General features: G+C 38.4%; 1 protein-coding gene across 2 annotated transcripts in view; it reads right to left on the reverse strand.

The window, feature by feature from the left end:
• Positions 1–3,643: 3,643 nt before the first annotated feature.
• The window catches only part of smpd3 (sphingomyelin phosphodiesterase 3), a 34,184-nt gene continuing 20,309 nt past the window's right edge, over positions 3,644–17,518 (reverse strand). For both annotated transcript variants that reach the window (XM_057329870.1, XM_057329871.1), the window contains exons 3-8: positions 14,352–14,427; positions 12,060–12,221; positions 11,513–11,602; positions 5,339–5,402; positions 5,089–5,251; positions 3,644–4,558 (exon numbers count right to left, since the gene is read on the reverse strand). In XM_057329870.1, coding sequence (XP_057185853.1) covers positions 4,457–4,558; positions 5,089–5,251; positions 5,339–5,402; positions 11,513–11,602; positions 12,060–12,221; positions 14,352–14,427 — 657 coding nt within the window. In that variant the 3' untranslated portion in view covers positions 3,644–4,456. The remainder of the gene's footprint in view (positions 4,559–5,088; positions 5,252–5,338; positions 5,403–11,512; positions 11,603–12,059; positions 12,222–14,351; positions 14,428–17,518) is intronic.

Genomic DNA, 17,518 nt, shown 5'->3' on the forward strand with positions numbered 1-17,518 from the left:
GAAGTATTGTAAATATTTTACAGAAGAATACTTCCTGATTTGAGTTTGTTAGAAACACAGAAGGTAAGTCAGGTGCATTCCTAATGATTCACAAATGAAATATCTTGCTCACAAATCTGTGCTCTTGATGATATAGCATCAACTTCCTCATGACAATATGCATCGACTATTTATTTAAACCAAAGATGGCCTGCATGTGTGTGTAACAAAGTTATCCCTTCATTTTCGAAACTTTCCAAGGAAGCCCAGATAATGCATCAGTAATTTTTGTGAAGTAAAATGCAATGGAATCATTTTACAGGGGCTTTTGCTAAAGGAAATATGTTTTTGGTTGATAACACCACAAGAATGTGCAGTCTCAAGCTTGTTGAAGTGATTTTCTCTGGTCCATGCAAGGGGTCAATGGATGTCGGGTTAACATGACCCCATTAGCCCCGGCTGCTAATGGACATTAATGAACATAATTTCCAGCATCCACCAGCAGAGACAAACTTGTGAAACTAACCAGCCTGACCTTTTGGCCACATCTTCTCTAGTACTATTCATACATTTCAATGAAGTAAAATACTTAGATGTAGGCATAGATATGGGTCCATCCAAGCACCATTGCTTTTTTAAATACACATAACAGCAATCACAATTATGCAAATACATCATTTTTTGTAGCGTTTCACTTATAGAGGTACATTATAGAAGTGTAGTTAAACAAGGTGCATTTTTTTCCCTGGGTACAAGAAATTGGTCAAATAGGTGACTTGTCAGATGCCCAAAGGGGACAAACCGCGAAAGCTCATTTAGCAAGAGTATCTGTAACTATTCAAATCTGAGTGTTTGCAGTTTCAAGAAGCAGGTTTTCAACCTTTAAACTTTTATATTTTTAGAATTGTATAATTATTTTATTGCAGTTTTTCTTTTGACATTTCAGAAACAGGAAAAGAGTGACAGCAGCCCACTCGAGAGAGAAATGGAACCAGTCACATACTGTACACTTTGGCCATGTGCACATGGGTTGATTGTGTTAAGATTGGCAGAGCTGTACAGTGTAGGTGTAAAGAACTCATAAATTGAAAATTTAGAAAAGCCGATTCTAGCTATTAGTCCTATCTGGGGATTGAGGTTCACTGAAGTGGATCAAGCTACAGAATTTCATGTGCTCCTGCATCTCATGTGAAGCTCATATTCTGCTATATTTTACATCAGGTACAACAGCGATCTCGTTTTGCCGTAAACATAAAAATCTGTTTAAAGGGACAGTCATCTAAAAATAAAAATTCTGTCATCATTCAGTCTCCCTCAAGTTGTTCCAATCATCTGTGTAACTTTCTTTGTTCTGATGAACACAGAGAAAGACATGTGGAAGAATGCTTGTAACCAAGCATTGACTACCATAGTAGGAAAAATGACAATGGTAGTCAAAAGTGCCCCAGAACTGTTTGCTTTCCTACATTCTTCAAAATATCTTCTTTTGTGTTCAACAGAACAAAGAAATTTATAAAGTAATTTTTCCTATTATGGTAGTCAATGGTGGCCAAGAACTGTTTACAGTTCTTCCAAATATCTTTCTCTGTGTTCATCAGTCAGAGCAAATACATTTATTCAGATTTGAAACAACTTGAAGGTGATCATTTTTGGGTGTACTGTTCCTTACTAATAAGTTGGGATCATTTTGATTGTAGACTGCAAGTTTCAGGAAACCAAAATGCCAAAGCATCACTTCCTCTTTCGGTAGCAGTTTAGTCTTGGTGAATGACATCACTGATTTTAAGAGACGTGTGCAGACAGTGTTCCGAAATAAAAATAAATCTATATTCTATACATCATCTATACCATGAATACTTTATATTATTTATAGTTTATTTTTTGTTTTCTTTTTGAATACTCAATTGACATTTGAGTCAATAATACTCTATTTAATACTTTCCCTTGAATACTTTCTTTTGAGGAATCAGAGAAAAATGTTTTTCATATACAGTATATAATAATTTGTCTTGTTCATACCCAACCTTTCTCACAATTTTACAAGCGAGGATCTGGCTGAATCTTTGCTTTTGAAGAATGTGCTTCAGCGGGTACTTTCTGATTGTGATGTACAGAACCATAAACACATGTTCAACCTTGTAACTTTTAACAGCTTCCTGTGGAATTTTTTTCAGATAAACAGCAAGTGTAAAGTGAATGTTTTGTCTTTCATGCAAAGCGATTGTTATTAATGTAGCATTTTATGGCTTTCTCAAAAGTATTTATGACATCCAGTGTTGCCGCTTAGATTTGACTGTAAAGATTCTATAGTGATGTGTTAAAAACACTGTTTCTTGTCACGGGTCAAAATGTATATGCATTTAAATGCCTTTTAAAACGAAAGTGTCTGTCAAGTGTATAAATATAATCAAGCACACACATTGAATCAAAGAGGGATTTTTTTTAATAAAAACCAAACGTGTTATAAAGAGCTGACATGGAGAAAGCTGTTCCCTTCCCACTCTTCCCTTAAATACATGACCAGCCGTGAGCTTGCAGCAAGCAGCATTCCTCAAGATTTTAAGAAAACTAAAGAACAAGTTAATCGTTTTCAAAACAATATATAGATAACAGTAAGATGTTAATGGACAGCAATTAGAGTGAGAATTGGTGAAGCTTCTGGTTTTTAACTGCATGCATCTTAACTACAGCTCTCCCTGTTTGACCTTTGACCCCCTGCTTTTAAGAAGAGGATGACAGTTTACATTCTAAAACTACTTTTTACAATCTTACTCTTGAATTTTAATCCCTTACAATAGTGAAGATGGAAAAATACTACAGGCACTAACCTAGATGACCTAAAATGGTCCCCACACCCTTTATAAAGGTTTGTACAGGTTTCATTTTTATGGCACAGTGATCGCATCAAAGGTCATGAAAAAAAATAGTGCCAGAAGAGTGTTTGGGGACAGGATGTATGTTTTTTACGCTGCATTTTATCCAAAGTCATGTGAAAGGTTGGTTTACGATTCACCCCCCCCCCATGTGACATCACACAGGTGATTGGTTAAACTTAAGCTAGCATGCTGATTGGCCAATCAGTCTGCCGGTTGAAACATGGCGGAGCTCTACGCTAGGTTGCTGTAAACCTCTAACACAGCCAAAGCGGATAATAAATGCATTATGGGAAATGTAGTTATTTGTAAAAAGCACATAATCTACAAACAATTTTTATAAGAATAATGATAAGAATAATAACAACAATAATATCAATTTATAACAAGAGAATTTTAGACCGTATAAAAGCAATATAGAGAGATCATCTGTGGGTTTAACTGGGATTGGTTAGATCGGCCGGTTTTGGTACTGTTGCCTGAAATCGATAAGTGTGTAAACATTTTCAGGGGACGGCCATCTTGGCTCAAATATGTAAACACTGAACACTGTGACTCTTTTTACGGCACCATTTCCAGTGATGGAGCCAAAGCAATACTGCAAAAGGGAAATGTGTGCGTGCGTGCGTGCGTGCGTGCGTCGTGCGTGGCGTGCGTGCGTGCTGCGCGCTGCGTGCGTGCGTGCCGTGCGTGCGTCGCGTTGCGTGCGTGCGTGCGTCGTGGCGTGGGTGCGTGCGTGCCGTGCGTGCGTGGCGTGCGTGCGTGCGTGCGTGAGAGAGAGAGATGAGAGAGAGAGAGAGAGCGAGGTGGACATTGTGTTAATAACTTCTGGGGATTTCATGTCAAACATGCAGGCCATGACAAACATAGCAGTGCATTGAAACACATGCATCTTCCGGCAATCCAAACATCCAGTGGTAAGCAGTCCGGGACATTTCAGACATTTTCGTATCCCAGCTTTGCGCTTAATCGTTTATGACGGACGTAGTAGTGTTGGCTGAGGTACAATAAAACCTCAGCATGAGTATATAAACTCCCTAAAAAGATGACGCGAGGCCATAGAAACCTTAGAAAGATGTTAGAAAAGAAAGACACTTTGCTGAGGTCTTGAAGAACGCTGAGGGATAGACATCGAGAGGTTGTGTCCTCTCGTGGTCGATGTCCTTTCCATACTGTGTGACAGGACCGCTTCATGCAACAACCGGGTCATGGCACCAGAAAAACTCCTCCGTCTCCTCGCCGGCCCCGGAGAAAAGCATTGGATGTGCGAGGTGAGTCAGTCTTTCGATTTCTTCTTCAATTGAGATGTAAACACGGACAGTGCAGGAGTAGATGGTGTGTGAGACCGTGTCCGTATCCATGGCAACAACAGAACGTGCGTGTCTGTGTCATTTGAGAACGGCGGTCCGGATGTCACGCCCGTGTACTGCTCTCGGCCGATTCATCTCATCGATGGTTTTATACGACCTCTCGACCATCTCCATCACTCGGGCCTCATCTGACATCTGGAGGCTTGACAAATGCCTCCTGCTGTTTTTTACTTTCTACTCACTGCTCTCTGTCTCTCCGTGGCATTGATTTTTTTGTAAATTTACGGCTGGATTCTAACTCTCCTCTTCTCCAGTCGACACTACCAGTCTCGCGGCCACCGAGAGGTGGTCAGTCAATCCGGCCAGTTGAGTGATGAAGCTGAACTCTTCTATGTCCTGTTGAAGTTTATAGATCAAAGCGCGAGTGAGTACTAAAGTGACAGAAAAATGTATCTATAAAATATACACATCATCTGGTGATGGCAGTTTAATTCTCCATGAATGATCTTATATGAAGGTAACTGGTGTTAATAAACATGCTAACATGTTAGTACATCACTTATCCATGTGATGGCACTGCATAGCAAACAAAAAAATACCGTATCAAAATAAGGACTATGTTCCAAATAGCGTATTAGATTATTGTTTACGGAATAAACGGAGTAACTTCTGAGCAATAAAACAGTCCCCTGTAAGGTCATCTGGGTATTCTTTGCATAAAGACAATTCAACATTCCGAGCACAATATAAACACATGGAATAATCTGGAAGTAAATCATTTAGTTTATGTTTTTATCTGGTCTTTTCTCATTATTATTATTCAGTACAATCTCATGATTCATTTACAATGTTTTGTTGAAACACAACTCAGTGTTTAGTCGTATCAGCAACTTGATATGGGAAGTTGATCTGTAATCACAACTCACCACTTTCCAGTCCTGCTGCAGGCCTTCCTCTCTATAGAGGATGTAGTCGATTCGTCTGCCGTTGCCCTTCAGGGGGATTTTACGCCCCTTCTGGCTGGGGCAGTGATTCTTGCTGGCGGGAAAAACCAAGTACTCCTTTCTTCCTTCTTCGTTCTCCATGACCCTGTCGGACAAATGAAATATAAATGAGTGTCTACCCTTGCATATTTTTGAACGTTTTGTACGTTTTTGAACGTTATGTTCAACCTACTTTTGAAGGCTCTCTGGTGAGCTGACTTCGTCGTCATATAGCCCGCTCGTGTCCAGCAGTGTACCTGTACAAACACAATGTACAGGACAGGTTATATACAATGGTTCTTAAAGGGATAGTTCACCCCAAAAATAAAAAATTGTGAAATGACTGTGGTTTTGTGTCAATACAATGAAAGTCAATGGGGGCCAATGTTGTTTGGTTACTAACATTCTTCAAAATATCTTCTTTTGTGTTCTGCAGTATAAAAAAATGTACTGATTTTGGAATGACATGAGGGCAAGTAAATGACGAAAAACTTTTAATTTCTTCTTACTACATAAATTGGAGGTATATGCATAGATATATAGTGAACAGCTGACATATACTGATGGTAGGTGTCGCAGCACTTTACAATAACTCTCTTAGCATTTCCCAGAAGTCGAACTCTAAATATAATTCTTTTGAAGTCATGGTTCTTCATGTTTCAACACCTAATACTAAAGATAAAACACTTTTTAAATTAATTCTAGCTATTGTATATAGGCCTCCAGGGCACCACACAGATTTTATTAAAGAATTTGGTGGGTTCTTATCAGAACTAGTACTGGCCGCAGATAGACTCCTTGTCGTTGGTGACTTTAACATCCACGTAGATAACGTTACAGATGCCTTAGGAATGGCTTTCAAAGACACTCTTAACTCCATGGGCATTAGTCAACATGTGTCAGGACCCACTCACCTTCGTAATCATACTTTAGATTTAATACTGTCTTACGGTATAAATGTGGACGACGTTAAAATCCTTCAGCAGAGTGAAGACATTTCGGATCATTATCTGGTATTATGTTTGCTTCACTGGCCTACGGCTGCAAATAAAACTCATTGTTACAAATATGGTAGAACAATAACTTCAACTACCAAAGATGCGTTTCTCGATAATCTGCCCGAATTGTCTCAAATCATGAGAAATAACGTTGAAGATCTTGACATTACCACTGAAAATTTTAATTCCACCTTCTCGGTAACGCTAGACACAGTTGCTCCTCTACGTTTAAAGAAGATTAAAAATGGCAGCCCCACACCGTGGTATAATGAACACACTCAGGCTCTAAAGAAAGCGGCCCGAAAAATGGAGCGCAACTTTAAGAAAACTAAATTAGAGGTATTTCGTACAGCATGGAAGGATAGTATTCGAAAATACAGGAAAGCCCTAATAACTTCTAGATCCGCCTACTTTTCATCACTAATAGAAGAAAACCAGCACAACCCTAGGTTTTTATTTAACACGGTGGCTAAATTAACAAAAAATAAATCGTCAGTGACTTCTGATCCTGTATATCAGCATAGCAGTGATGAATTTATGAACTACTTCACATATAAAATCCAAGATATTAGAGAAAAAATTATAACAATGCAATCAGAAGTGAAACCCGCTGAACAAACTAACTACAGCGCCCTTAAGGAGAAAATGCAATTATTTTATACCGTAGATCAAGATGAGCTGTCTAAAATTATTAGATCATCTAAATCAACAACATGCATACTAGACCCTATACCTACAAATCTACTGAAAGAGATGCTCCCAGAAATTATAGATCCTCTTCTTGGTATTATTAACTCATCTCTGACATTAGGACATGTGCCTAAAGCATATAAGGTGGCTGTTATAAGGCCCCTTGTCAAAAAACCCCAACTCGACCCTAGAGAACTAAGGAACTACAGGCCTATATCGAATCTACCTTTCATATCTAAAGTTCTGGAAAAAGTAGTTTCAACTCAATTATGCTCCTTCCTCCAAAGGAATGACATCAATGAAGAATTCCAGTCTGGATTTAGAGCATGTCACAGTACAGAGACTGCTTTGATCAGAGTTACAAATGATCTGCTATTGGCGTCTGACCGAGGTTGTATCTCGTTATTGGTGCTGCTAGACCTTAGTGCTGCATTCGATACCATTGACCACAGCACACTCCTACATAGACTCGAAAATTATGTCGGCATTAAGGGAATAGCTTTGAAATGGTTTAAATCTTATTTATCCGACCGTTTTCAATTTGTAGCAATAAACAATGAGGTGTCACGCAAATCGCAAGTCCAGTACGGTGTACCACAGGGCTCAGTCTTAGGGCCTCTGCTCTTCGCATTATACATGCTACCTCTAGGAGATATAATAAAGCGACACGGAGTTAGCTTTCACTGTTATGCTGATGATACTCAACTTTATATTTCCTCGAAGCCTCATGAAACACAGCAGTTCCATCGAATAATGGAATGCATAGTCGATATAAAAAACTGGATGAGTAACAACTTTTTATTACTGAACTCGGACAAAACGGAAGTGTTACTTATTGGACCGAAAACTGCTATAAGTAACAACCAAGAATACTGTTTAACTATTGACGGATGTTCCATAAAACCCTCGTCGTCAGCAAAGAATCTTGGCGTTCTATTCGATAGTAATCTGTCATTTGAGAGCCACGTCGCCAACACCTGTAAAATTGCGTTTTTCCATTTTAAGAATATATCTAAACTACGTCATATGCTGTCAATCTCAGATGCAGAGAAGTTAATTCATGCATTCATGACATCAAGACTAGATTACTGTAATGCACTGTTAGGTGGTTGCCCTGCAGGCTTATTACAAAAACTCCAATTGGTCCAAAACGCGGCAGCTCGAGTTCTTACACGTACAAAAAAGTATGAACATATTAGCCCGGTTCTGTCAACCTTGCACTGGTTACCTATAAAGCATCGCGTTAACTTTAAAATCTTGCTTATTACCTATAAAGCCTTACATGGTTTAGCTCCTCAGTACTTGAATGAACTCCTTTTGTATTACAGTCCTTCACGTGCATTACGCTCTCAGGCGTCCTGTCAGTTGGTAATACCTAGAATTTCAAAATCAAGTGCAGGTGGTAGATCCTTTTCCTATCTAGCGCCTAAACTTTGGAATAGTCTTCCCTGCACTGTCCGGGAGGCAGACACACTCTGTCAGTTTAAATCTAGACTAAAGACGCATCTTTTTAATCTTGCATACACTACTCTTCCATAATATAAATCTTCAGAGGGTTTAGGCTGCATTAGTTAGATCAACCGGAACCAAAAACACAACTGATGTACTTGTTGCATCAAAGAGTACAGAACAGTACTCTACTCTCAGCCAGTCTTGTCTCATTGTTCCAAGGTTACCACAGCGAGCAGGATGCAGTTCATGGCCTGACCTGATGGTAGAGCGGAGAATGGGAAGTGGGGACCTGACAAGAGCTGAGATGATAGAGCTGGATAAAGAAGGACGCGGTCTCTTGACATGTCTTCACCACAAAACTTCAAATGCTATTAGATTATTAATGATAATCTTAAACTATAATTTATTTTATTATTAAGTTTATTTATTTTATTTAGCCTTGTTGTGCAAGTTCTCTGGAGCTTGTGCAGAGGCAGCAGCTTTTGCCAGAGGGGAACTGGAATCCCCTGGTTGGGCCTGGGTTCTCCTGAGGTTTTTTTTCTCGATTAGAGTTTTGGGTTCCTCGCCACCGTTTGCATACTGTTTTTGCACTATCTGCCTGACCGGGGGGGCTGCTTTAGAATCTTAAAGTTTTACTTAATTAATATTGCATATAGGAATTTATTATCTGTTATATTTGACCTGTGCTTCTCTCTCCTTTATCCTAAATGTGTGCTCTCACTGAGCGTGTGTGTGTGTGCGTACTTGTCTGTGTGTGTACGTGTGTGTGTGTGTGTGTGTGTGTGTCTCTGTGTCTGTGTGTGTTGGTGCGTGTGCGTGTTGTGTGTGTGGAGTGTTTTGTGTGTGGGTGTGTCTGTCTTCTGTGTTTTCAACCTTTTCTTGTTTTTGCAGGTACAACTTTGATTGTTTTGCTTGTAGTCAATGTGTCTCATGTACAGCTGCTTTGTAACAATGAAAATTGTAAAAGCGCTATATAAATAAAGTTGAGTTGAGTAGTAAAATCATTGGCCTCTGAATCATTCATCTCTTCTAAATTACACAATCCATCTTTGCCCTTTTAACATCAACAGCACTGCATTTAATTTAAAAAAGAAAAGTCTGACAGTTTTCATTATTTAATAGAGTGTCACTCATGTACAAGATATATGACATCCTTCTGCAATTAAGATTTCTTTAATTCTTTAACGCCTCTAGAGAATAAACCCAGTGGAGCCACCCGGGGTATCACACACTATTAAAATAAGCTCAAGGGAAAATCTTATGAGTCAAACAGTAGTTCTGATATATACAGTATAACCATAATAGGTTTCTAAGGTTCCCCCTCAACTCTGTTCTCTGTTCTTACTGCTTCACTGGTTCTAGAATGCAGATGAGGTCTTCCAGTACTTTCCAGAGGGCTATATTCAGATGAAGGTGATCTTTCTGACTGACGCACTTTTATTAAATGCTTTTTAAAAAAATGTCTTGGGAATTTAATAAAATGAATGCAACCAATTTAAAGCCAATGCAATGCATATTTTGTACTTGCTGTATAAAATATGATTATTTTATAAAGGTAATATTATAATTTGTCATTTCAGATTGATCAGAATTTAACACATCTGCCTTTTTCCCTGTTTTTCAGCTAAATTAAGCACGCTCTAAGAAATCTAATCCTGTCGGGATAATAATGTCTGTGTTTGCAGTAATGTACAGTAATGCTTCTCCTTTGTTGACTACTGTAACTAAATCTAAATTTGTCATTGCGCTGACTGGTGTACATTTATTATGGCCTTTACCTACTTTTTTTACCTAGATAAATAACCATTGCCATACAGAGTGATGCAGGATCCTTAATTCTAATAGTTTAATGGGATAGTTCACCCAAAAATGAAAATTCTGTCATCATTTTGTCACGCCCTTGTCATTTTAAACCTGTGGTTCTTCCTTTCTGCTCCAGAACACACAAGAAGATATTTTGAAAAATGTTGGTAACCAAACAGTGACAGTATCCATTGACTTCAATTGGTTTTGTATCCACACAATAGAAGTGAATGGGTACCACCGTTGTTCGGTTACCAACGTTCTTCAAAATATCTTCTATTGTGTCTGCAGAAGAAAAGAAAACTTTTGGGTGAACTATCACTTTAATTCTACATGTAATTCTTTGTTTAAATCTAAACTGATCCCGTTCGAACCGTGTTTAAAAACTAAAAGCTTAAAAACTAAACCCACATTTTGGCAAAAGTGTCTCATTTTTCTAGAGGTCATTTAAAAAATAGTTTTGTTTTTCATTTCATCTTGACCTCGGAGGTTCGGAAGCCCAGAGGACAGAGAAAAAACAGGGTGTGCTACAAAAGAGAAGTGGAACATGCCCACATGCAGCACCCCGCTAAAATCTAAAGTGTCATAAAAAACCTTTAGATCTATTTTGGAAGCAGGGCTGGGCAACAACTTCCCTCCGGTGGTCCCCCGCCAGCTCAACTAGTGCACCATCTGTGTGCGACCGCGGTGGGGACGGCCGTGTGCCATCTAATTTATCCCTGATGTGGAGGACTCTTCAGTCAACCTGATGCAATGCTAAAAGAGATGAGCTTGAGGTTTGTGGAGCTTTTGAGAAAATGAAAGCATGTGGGTGCTTGGTTTTAAGTTGCACCTACATGATGAATGTCCTGGACAAGTGGCACAAAGGTTTATGAACAAAACCAACATTGTTAAGTTTATCAACTGAATTAAAAGTTGTTTTTGTGTCACAAGTAGGGTTGAAAAGGTGTACCGGTGCTACGGTAGCATAGCGATGCTATAGCATCAAAGTACCCACCGTGCCGCTCTATTTTATATTATAACGGTAGTATAATGTTGCATATGCAATATATATTAATACTGTATATTGCATATGTAATATATTACAGTATAACATAGTTTACTATAGTAAAAATAAACTGTTTCATATACGGTATTTGTGTATTTTGGGTTATTTTTTAGATTTGAATTATGAACATGGCACAGCATCGCAATCCGACTTGGTATTATCATACTTCAGTATAGTATCGTAAGATATGTTTATGATATAGTGACAACCCTATAGTCACAAGTAGACAGAGCGATATATAAGCCTATAAATTGTCAGATATTTTGATTATGTTAGTGGTGTCACACATATTTAATCTAAAATTGTTTATAAAAAACAATTTATTATAAAATACTTTTACACCAGCTAGACTCTTATTGTCTGATGTTAAACTCACCCAGGGCCCATGGTTTGTCCTCTCCAGGGCCGAGACGACACGGGTCTTTATACTGAGTGAAGAGAGAATGCTGCTGTTCCAGCTTATCCTCTGGAGAAAAAAGAACCAAACAGAGAAACGGCATGAGAGAGATATACAGAGTTTTAGGAAAGGTCTATATTGCCTCCTCCTGGTCACACAATGCCAATTCATTGTTTCCACATTGAAAAAACCCTAGCAAGTTTACATTTACAAATCTATTTTATAAGATGTACAATAATACAAATGTAAAATAAGAATAGATCTGGTTCTAAAATCTCACTTGATGAGTCAACCTCAAGGCTATATCAAGAGCAATCTTTTAAAATGAAGCCCTGGTCAAACCTGACATGCATTAAATCTTACAGTTTAACTAATTTGATCCAAAAATGTAATATGATCAAAATAATTAACAAGTATTAATAAATGTAGTTCTTTTTTAAACAGTAATGTCGTATTGCTTTAATGCCGTTTTATTTCCGCTGGGTTGTAGGTTGTATTTGACGTTTATCCGGCCAAACGCTTTTACCCGAGGAGCAGTTGTCAAAGTTGAGGTCTCCAAGTATGACGTCAAAGGCCACCTGATCTTCCAGAACCTTCTCCTCATCTGGCGACCCCGAGGTGGCCCTCCTGAACTCAGAGCCCCACTCCAGTAACAGATCTAGCTGCTCGCACCGCACAGACGAATCACCTGAGAGAGGGAGACATTCACACAAACAATAAAGCGAAATCGAACAAAATGCACAAATTCCATTTTACGGCGAATTTTATTTAATAAAGAACACAAGCACGCAGCTAGTTTAATTTCTGTGTAATTTAATGAAGTAACGTCGCGCTGAGGTGTCACATTCTCGCGACTCATTCTGAACTTCTGGCAGATGAAGAGAATTAATAAGACCAGAGAAGAAATAAAATAGAAAGCGCATGAGCATATAGAAGGAGCAGACGAGATCTGACAAAGGCAGAGAAATAAAGAAAAAGGTTAAATCACATTTAAATTCAGTGATGAAACGGTGAGCAAAACATTGCGCCCAGGTTTGCCGAGTACTACTAAATCTGAAATACAAGTTTTCTCAACACTTGATCCGCATATTGGTTTTTATTTCGCAATACCAACCAGTTGAGGGTTTTATATTTTTAGCCCTATTCTCTTATTTCACCTTAATTGTCTCTTTTTTCAAACCAATTTCAAGAGAATCATCTGAAACAAAGTTATACCTGAACCATAACTGAGATCTCCTGGGCTATAAAAGAGCAAAAATGTATTCAAGTCAAGAAACCTCACATACATGTGTGTATGTCAGTGGGATAACTTAAATCCACCTCCGCGCTCGAACTCTATAACACGCACACGCTTTGACAGCAAACAAGGGCTTGAGAATATCCAGAGACGGCCCTGCCTCCTTCTATTAACCGAGCGGCGGTCGTCCCTGGAAGTGTCCGTCCAACATCATCTCCAACATAATCAGGTCTCGCTATCCTTCTCTTGCCTCTTTCCCCTATGTTTCATTTACGCTCCTGAAATAGCCCTCGCTCTATAATTAGAACGGGTGGCAGACACACGGAGCCGTAGGAGGATCCCGGAATAGCAAGATTGTCTTCGTAAAAAATGAGCGCTGGAGACTGCGAGCTTTAAATAGGGCTGACTCTAGGATCGGTGAGGAGCCTGTCGCCATGGGAACGGAGACCCTGTGGGCGAGCGGGACACGTTGATTAATCTGAGCGGCGGAGAAGAGGGGTCAACATGCAGTGATGTCACAGGGCGCTGTATGTGAAGTGTCGATTTGGTCAGATGTGCGATAAAATATAGAGCCTTTTATTTTGCACACATAAGCACTGCTTGACTTTTATGTGCATCTCTCTCTTTCTCTTTTTTCCTCTCTTTATGTGGAAATCTACTCGGATGTGTGCTACCACACAGTAGATCCGGACGAACCTGTCAGTTTCACTCAACGTCACAAGTCAGAGATCCGCATCACGGCCGGGGCGGGGTTTGGGTTTGTGCGTCTGGTTTTGCTATGTATGTGGGGCCGTATTGTTCCATTAAACACAGTAAAACCTCAAAATCAAAACAATGTGGAGACCTGCTGTGTGTTCCCTCAAACACAACAGCTTTATAAGCGGACTAGATAATGTCTAATTCAGCCTAATTTGTATGAATTCATACAATGTGATACGATTATTATATAAAAAATAAAAAAGCAGAGTAAACTAAAACAAACTAAAACGTACAAATGGGGTGTATAAATTCATGATTTTATATAATGCAAAACTTGCATAACAATCCTGGGGTTCTTTGGAGGGTTGCTAGGGCATCGCTATGCAGTCACTAAAGTATTCTAGGTGGTTGCCAGGGACATTTTATTTGCGGTTGCTAAGGTGTCCTGTGTGATTAAAAAAGTAAAAAAGCCCAATATCAAGTATGAGATTCAGGTTCATAGACATGGCTCTAGTCAAATCTATGGGATTTTTCATTTTATTATCTGCCTGGTAAAAAAAGAAGTAAATTGCTTAGAAAAGCAATAACCACTAGATATCTAATCTAAACACCTTGTATCTCCATATTTCGTCATTTTAATTTGTTGCCATAAATCATTATAATTAGTCACCATGTTTGTCACTGGTTTTTGCAAATATCTAATCAATAAAAAGTGCTCGTCAACTTTGATAACACAGTATTAATCATTTAATCATATTTAATCATCAAAAGTAAAGTGTGTTTTCCATTTCCTAAAAAAAAGGCCAATGTGGACATCCAAGGTTTCAGGACGATATGTCGAATGTGTGCTGTCTATTGTGTATATTTGTTACAGACACCCACCTTCAACAGCATGCAGATGAGTACACGTGATATATCCGACAACCCGTTGTTCCTGAGCGGAGCGTCCTACCTGCACCTAAAAGAGAGAGGACAAAATAAAACGTGATGACTTTACTATATCAAAACTTTGAAATGCCAAATCATTTATGAAGTGCTTTCGACACCCGGAGTGCAGTTTGTATCTCTCTCACAGTCGGCACGTCGCTCTTCTGTCATAACATTCTGGATTCCTTTTATCTGCCCGTGGGTCGTCTGGGGACCGTGTTAAAAGGTTACAGTCACAACATGAACACCTCTGAGCTGTCCAAAACACCTGCTCGCTTAGTCATATTATTCAGGCACTGCAATGTCGAATTATAATGCTTCCTATTTAAGCGTTATTCTTTTTCTACACAAATGTCTAAAAAATGAATTTAGCCTGACACAAGGGAACGCATTTAAAGGTCCAGTGTATGAAATTTAGCGGCATCTAGCGGTGAGATTGCAAACTGCAACCAATTCCAAAGCGCTATGGGGGCTGACACAGGACAATTTTGTCACTTTTTCGTTTCTTTGTATTTACGACAGAGGTGTAAAGAGTACCTGAAAACCATACTTAAGTAAAAGTACAGATACCTTGCAGTGAAAATTACTCCATTACAAGTTACAAGTCACCAATTTCAAAACGACTTGAGTAAAAGTCTTCGAGTATCTGATTTGAACAGTACTTGAGTATTTTACTCATACTGAATGTAGGCTCAAAGCAGCACTAGTCCTCAACACTTAAGAGACACGTCAGTGAAAAACTAGAAACAGTTGATTTGTGAGGAGAGCAATCGCATTTATTTTCTTAAATCATAATAAGACTGAACACCTCAAAATTGCAACAAATCATGGTCGACACCATAACCTACGTCATTACAAACACCCTAAGTCTCATTTAAGCTCAAGTGCTCATAAGTAAACCAAAGTCCTTCAAAAAGGTCTCTTCAATATAACAGATAAATAAAATAATGTTAAGTAGAATTAAAAAGTCAAAGCCTTTTTGCACTGGACATGCTGGTTTGGGCCTCATCGCCAGCTGCAGTCATGTCCTCATTTCACATACACTGTTAGCCCTTACCTGCCATTTCTACAGTAATATATTGGCAACACTGTTGCCAGCTAGTTACTGTAGGTGTTTTACAGTAAACTACTGCAATGGCTGTTTGAAGATACATTATTAAAGAATCTATTAACGCACTTAAGTCACACAGTCTTAGATGAACAAGTGTAAATAACAGATGAACACAATAAATCTGTCAAGATTTCACCAGAGGAGAATTAAACACAAACATCAATAACATCTTCACATATTACAGACACCACTTTCACTTTATTTCTGTCATCTGTGTAAGATCTTATTGAGATTTAACTCTAGTTCATAGTGGTTCAATTATGTTTTAAGTCACCATTATGGCGATCAGTGTTTGCTTTGGTTGGACTCTTTGACTTTCTTGTAGCTTTAAAATGTACACTTATACAATAACACTGAAAGGGACTTTACAGGAACCGCAACTTTATGTTTGCTTAGTAACTGAAGATACATCTGAAAGAATTCAATCATTAAATAATAATAATATAGCATTTAAGATTTATTAAGATATGTTTGGTAAAGTGATTACATGTTATAATGGAAAGATCTCTGTCAGAAAATCTTTCTTTGCAATTGAGACACAGTTAGACACTTGACATACAAACCTCATCAATGGTGACAAACAATCATGAATGAGTTTTGTACTATGTACCCAGCATGCATTGCAGCATGAAGCTGTTCAGTTGATTGTCACCATTGTTGAGATTCATATGTGGATTGTTCATTTCTCTGTGTCCGACTCATTCTATAGGTTAATATTTTGTCTATATAGTGTGAGAGCACTTTTGAAAATTGAAATACTATACATTCTTTTTACTGGTTTACATCACTTCATGGCAATAGTCCCACCACATGGTCAAATTTTGAGCAAACATGTTTAGAGCACATTTAGGAAGAGTTAGTTTTAAAAATAAGAGCTTTTGTAGATGTGTGACCTACAGTAACTAGCTGGCAACAGTGTTGCCAATATATTACTGTAGAAATAGCGGGTAAGGGCTAACCATGTATAAACCGCCAGCGATTGACATCTACCTGATACTGCACTCATATTCATATAAAGAAGCCATGTTGACAAGTTTTTGTAAGTTAGGGCAAAATCCACAAGATTGTAGTACCTTCATTGCCCTGTAAATGGCAATATTAATTATAAGATAGGTGCCATGCAAAATGTAATGTGTAATTGCATTAGTCATTACAAATGTAGTGGAGTAAAGAGTACATATACTTGTTCAAAAATGTAGTTAAGTAGAGAGTAAAAGTTGCTAATATCTTTAATACGCAGTACAACTACAAAGTAGCCAAAAAGATACTTAAGTAAAGTAACTAAGTACATTTACTCCAATACTTTACACCACTGATTTACGAAACGCGCTCTGTACAGCAGTTTGTCCGTTTAAGGCTTCTGTAGAAACAATAGACAATTCCATGCAAGGGGACCCGCTTATGTAGACAGAAATAGCGCTTCATTGTGTCAAGTCTTTATACACATCTGAAGACATAGTTATGTATATTTATATAGCATTTTTTTTCAATAGATCCCCCCAAAAAATACACACCAGACCTTTAAACTGTTTTATATATTTTTGTTTTTGTTACTATTGTATTTACATTTCAGATTCAAGGTGCACTTGGCAATATTTTTTTCTCGTCAGAAATGTTTTACGACTAGAAAACAAGGAAAGTGTATTATATTTCCAGGGCTGGAGCCTCTGTGCACTGTGTTCATCCAGACGGTCCATTCAGTGTAAATCATTCAACTGGCTCAATCCCAACAAGGACTTCTATTCAAAATGCTGAGAGCTGCATTACGGAAAGCAACCTCAAAACACAACAGCCCCTAAAGTCAGTCTCCAAAAAACCCAAGATCTGCATTTGAGCAGCGAGAGATAATAAATGTCATTGTTTTTTTCTCAGAATTGATTTGTAGATTTGATCACGTTAATGAGAGACTTCCTGTGTCTTATGAGCTCATAGTCTTGGGCCGACCCGACTAAAACTCTTTCTTTGCTGTCTTCTACCTCGTTCTCTTCCTTGTCTCCATCTTTCTGCCCTC

Source organism: Triplophysa rosa, linkage group LG3 (assembly GCF_024868665.1).
Source record: "Triplophysa rosa linkage group LG3, Trosa_1v2, whole genome shotgun sequence".
Lineage (NCBI taxonomy): Eukaryota > Metazoa > Chordata > Actinopteri > Cypriniformes > Nemacheilidae > Triplophysa > Triplophysa rosa.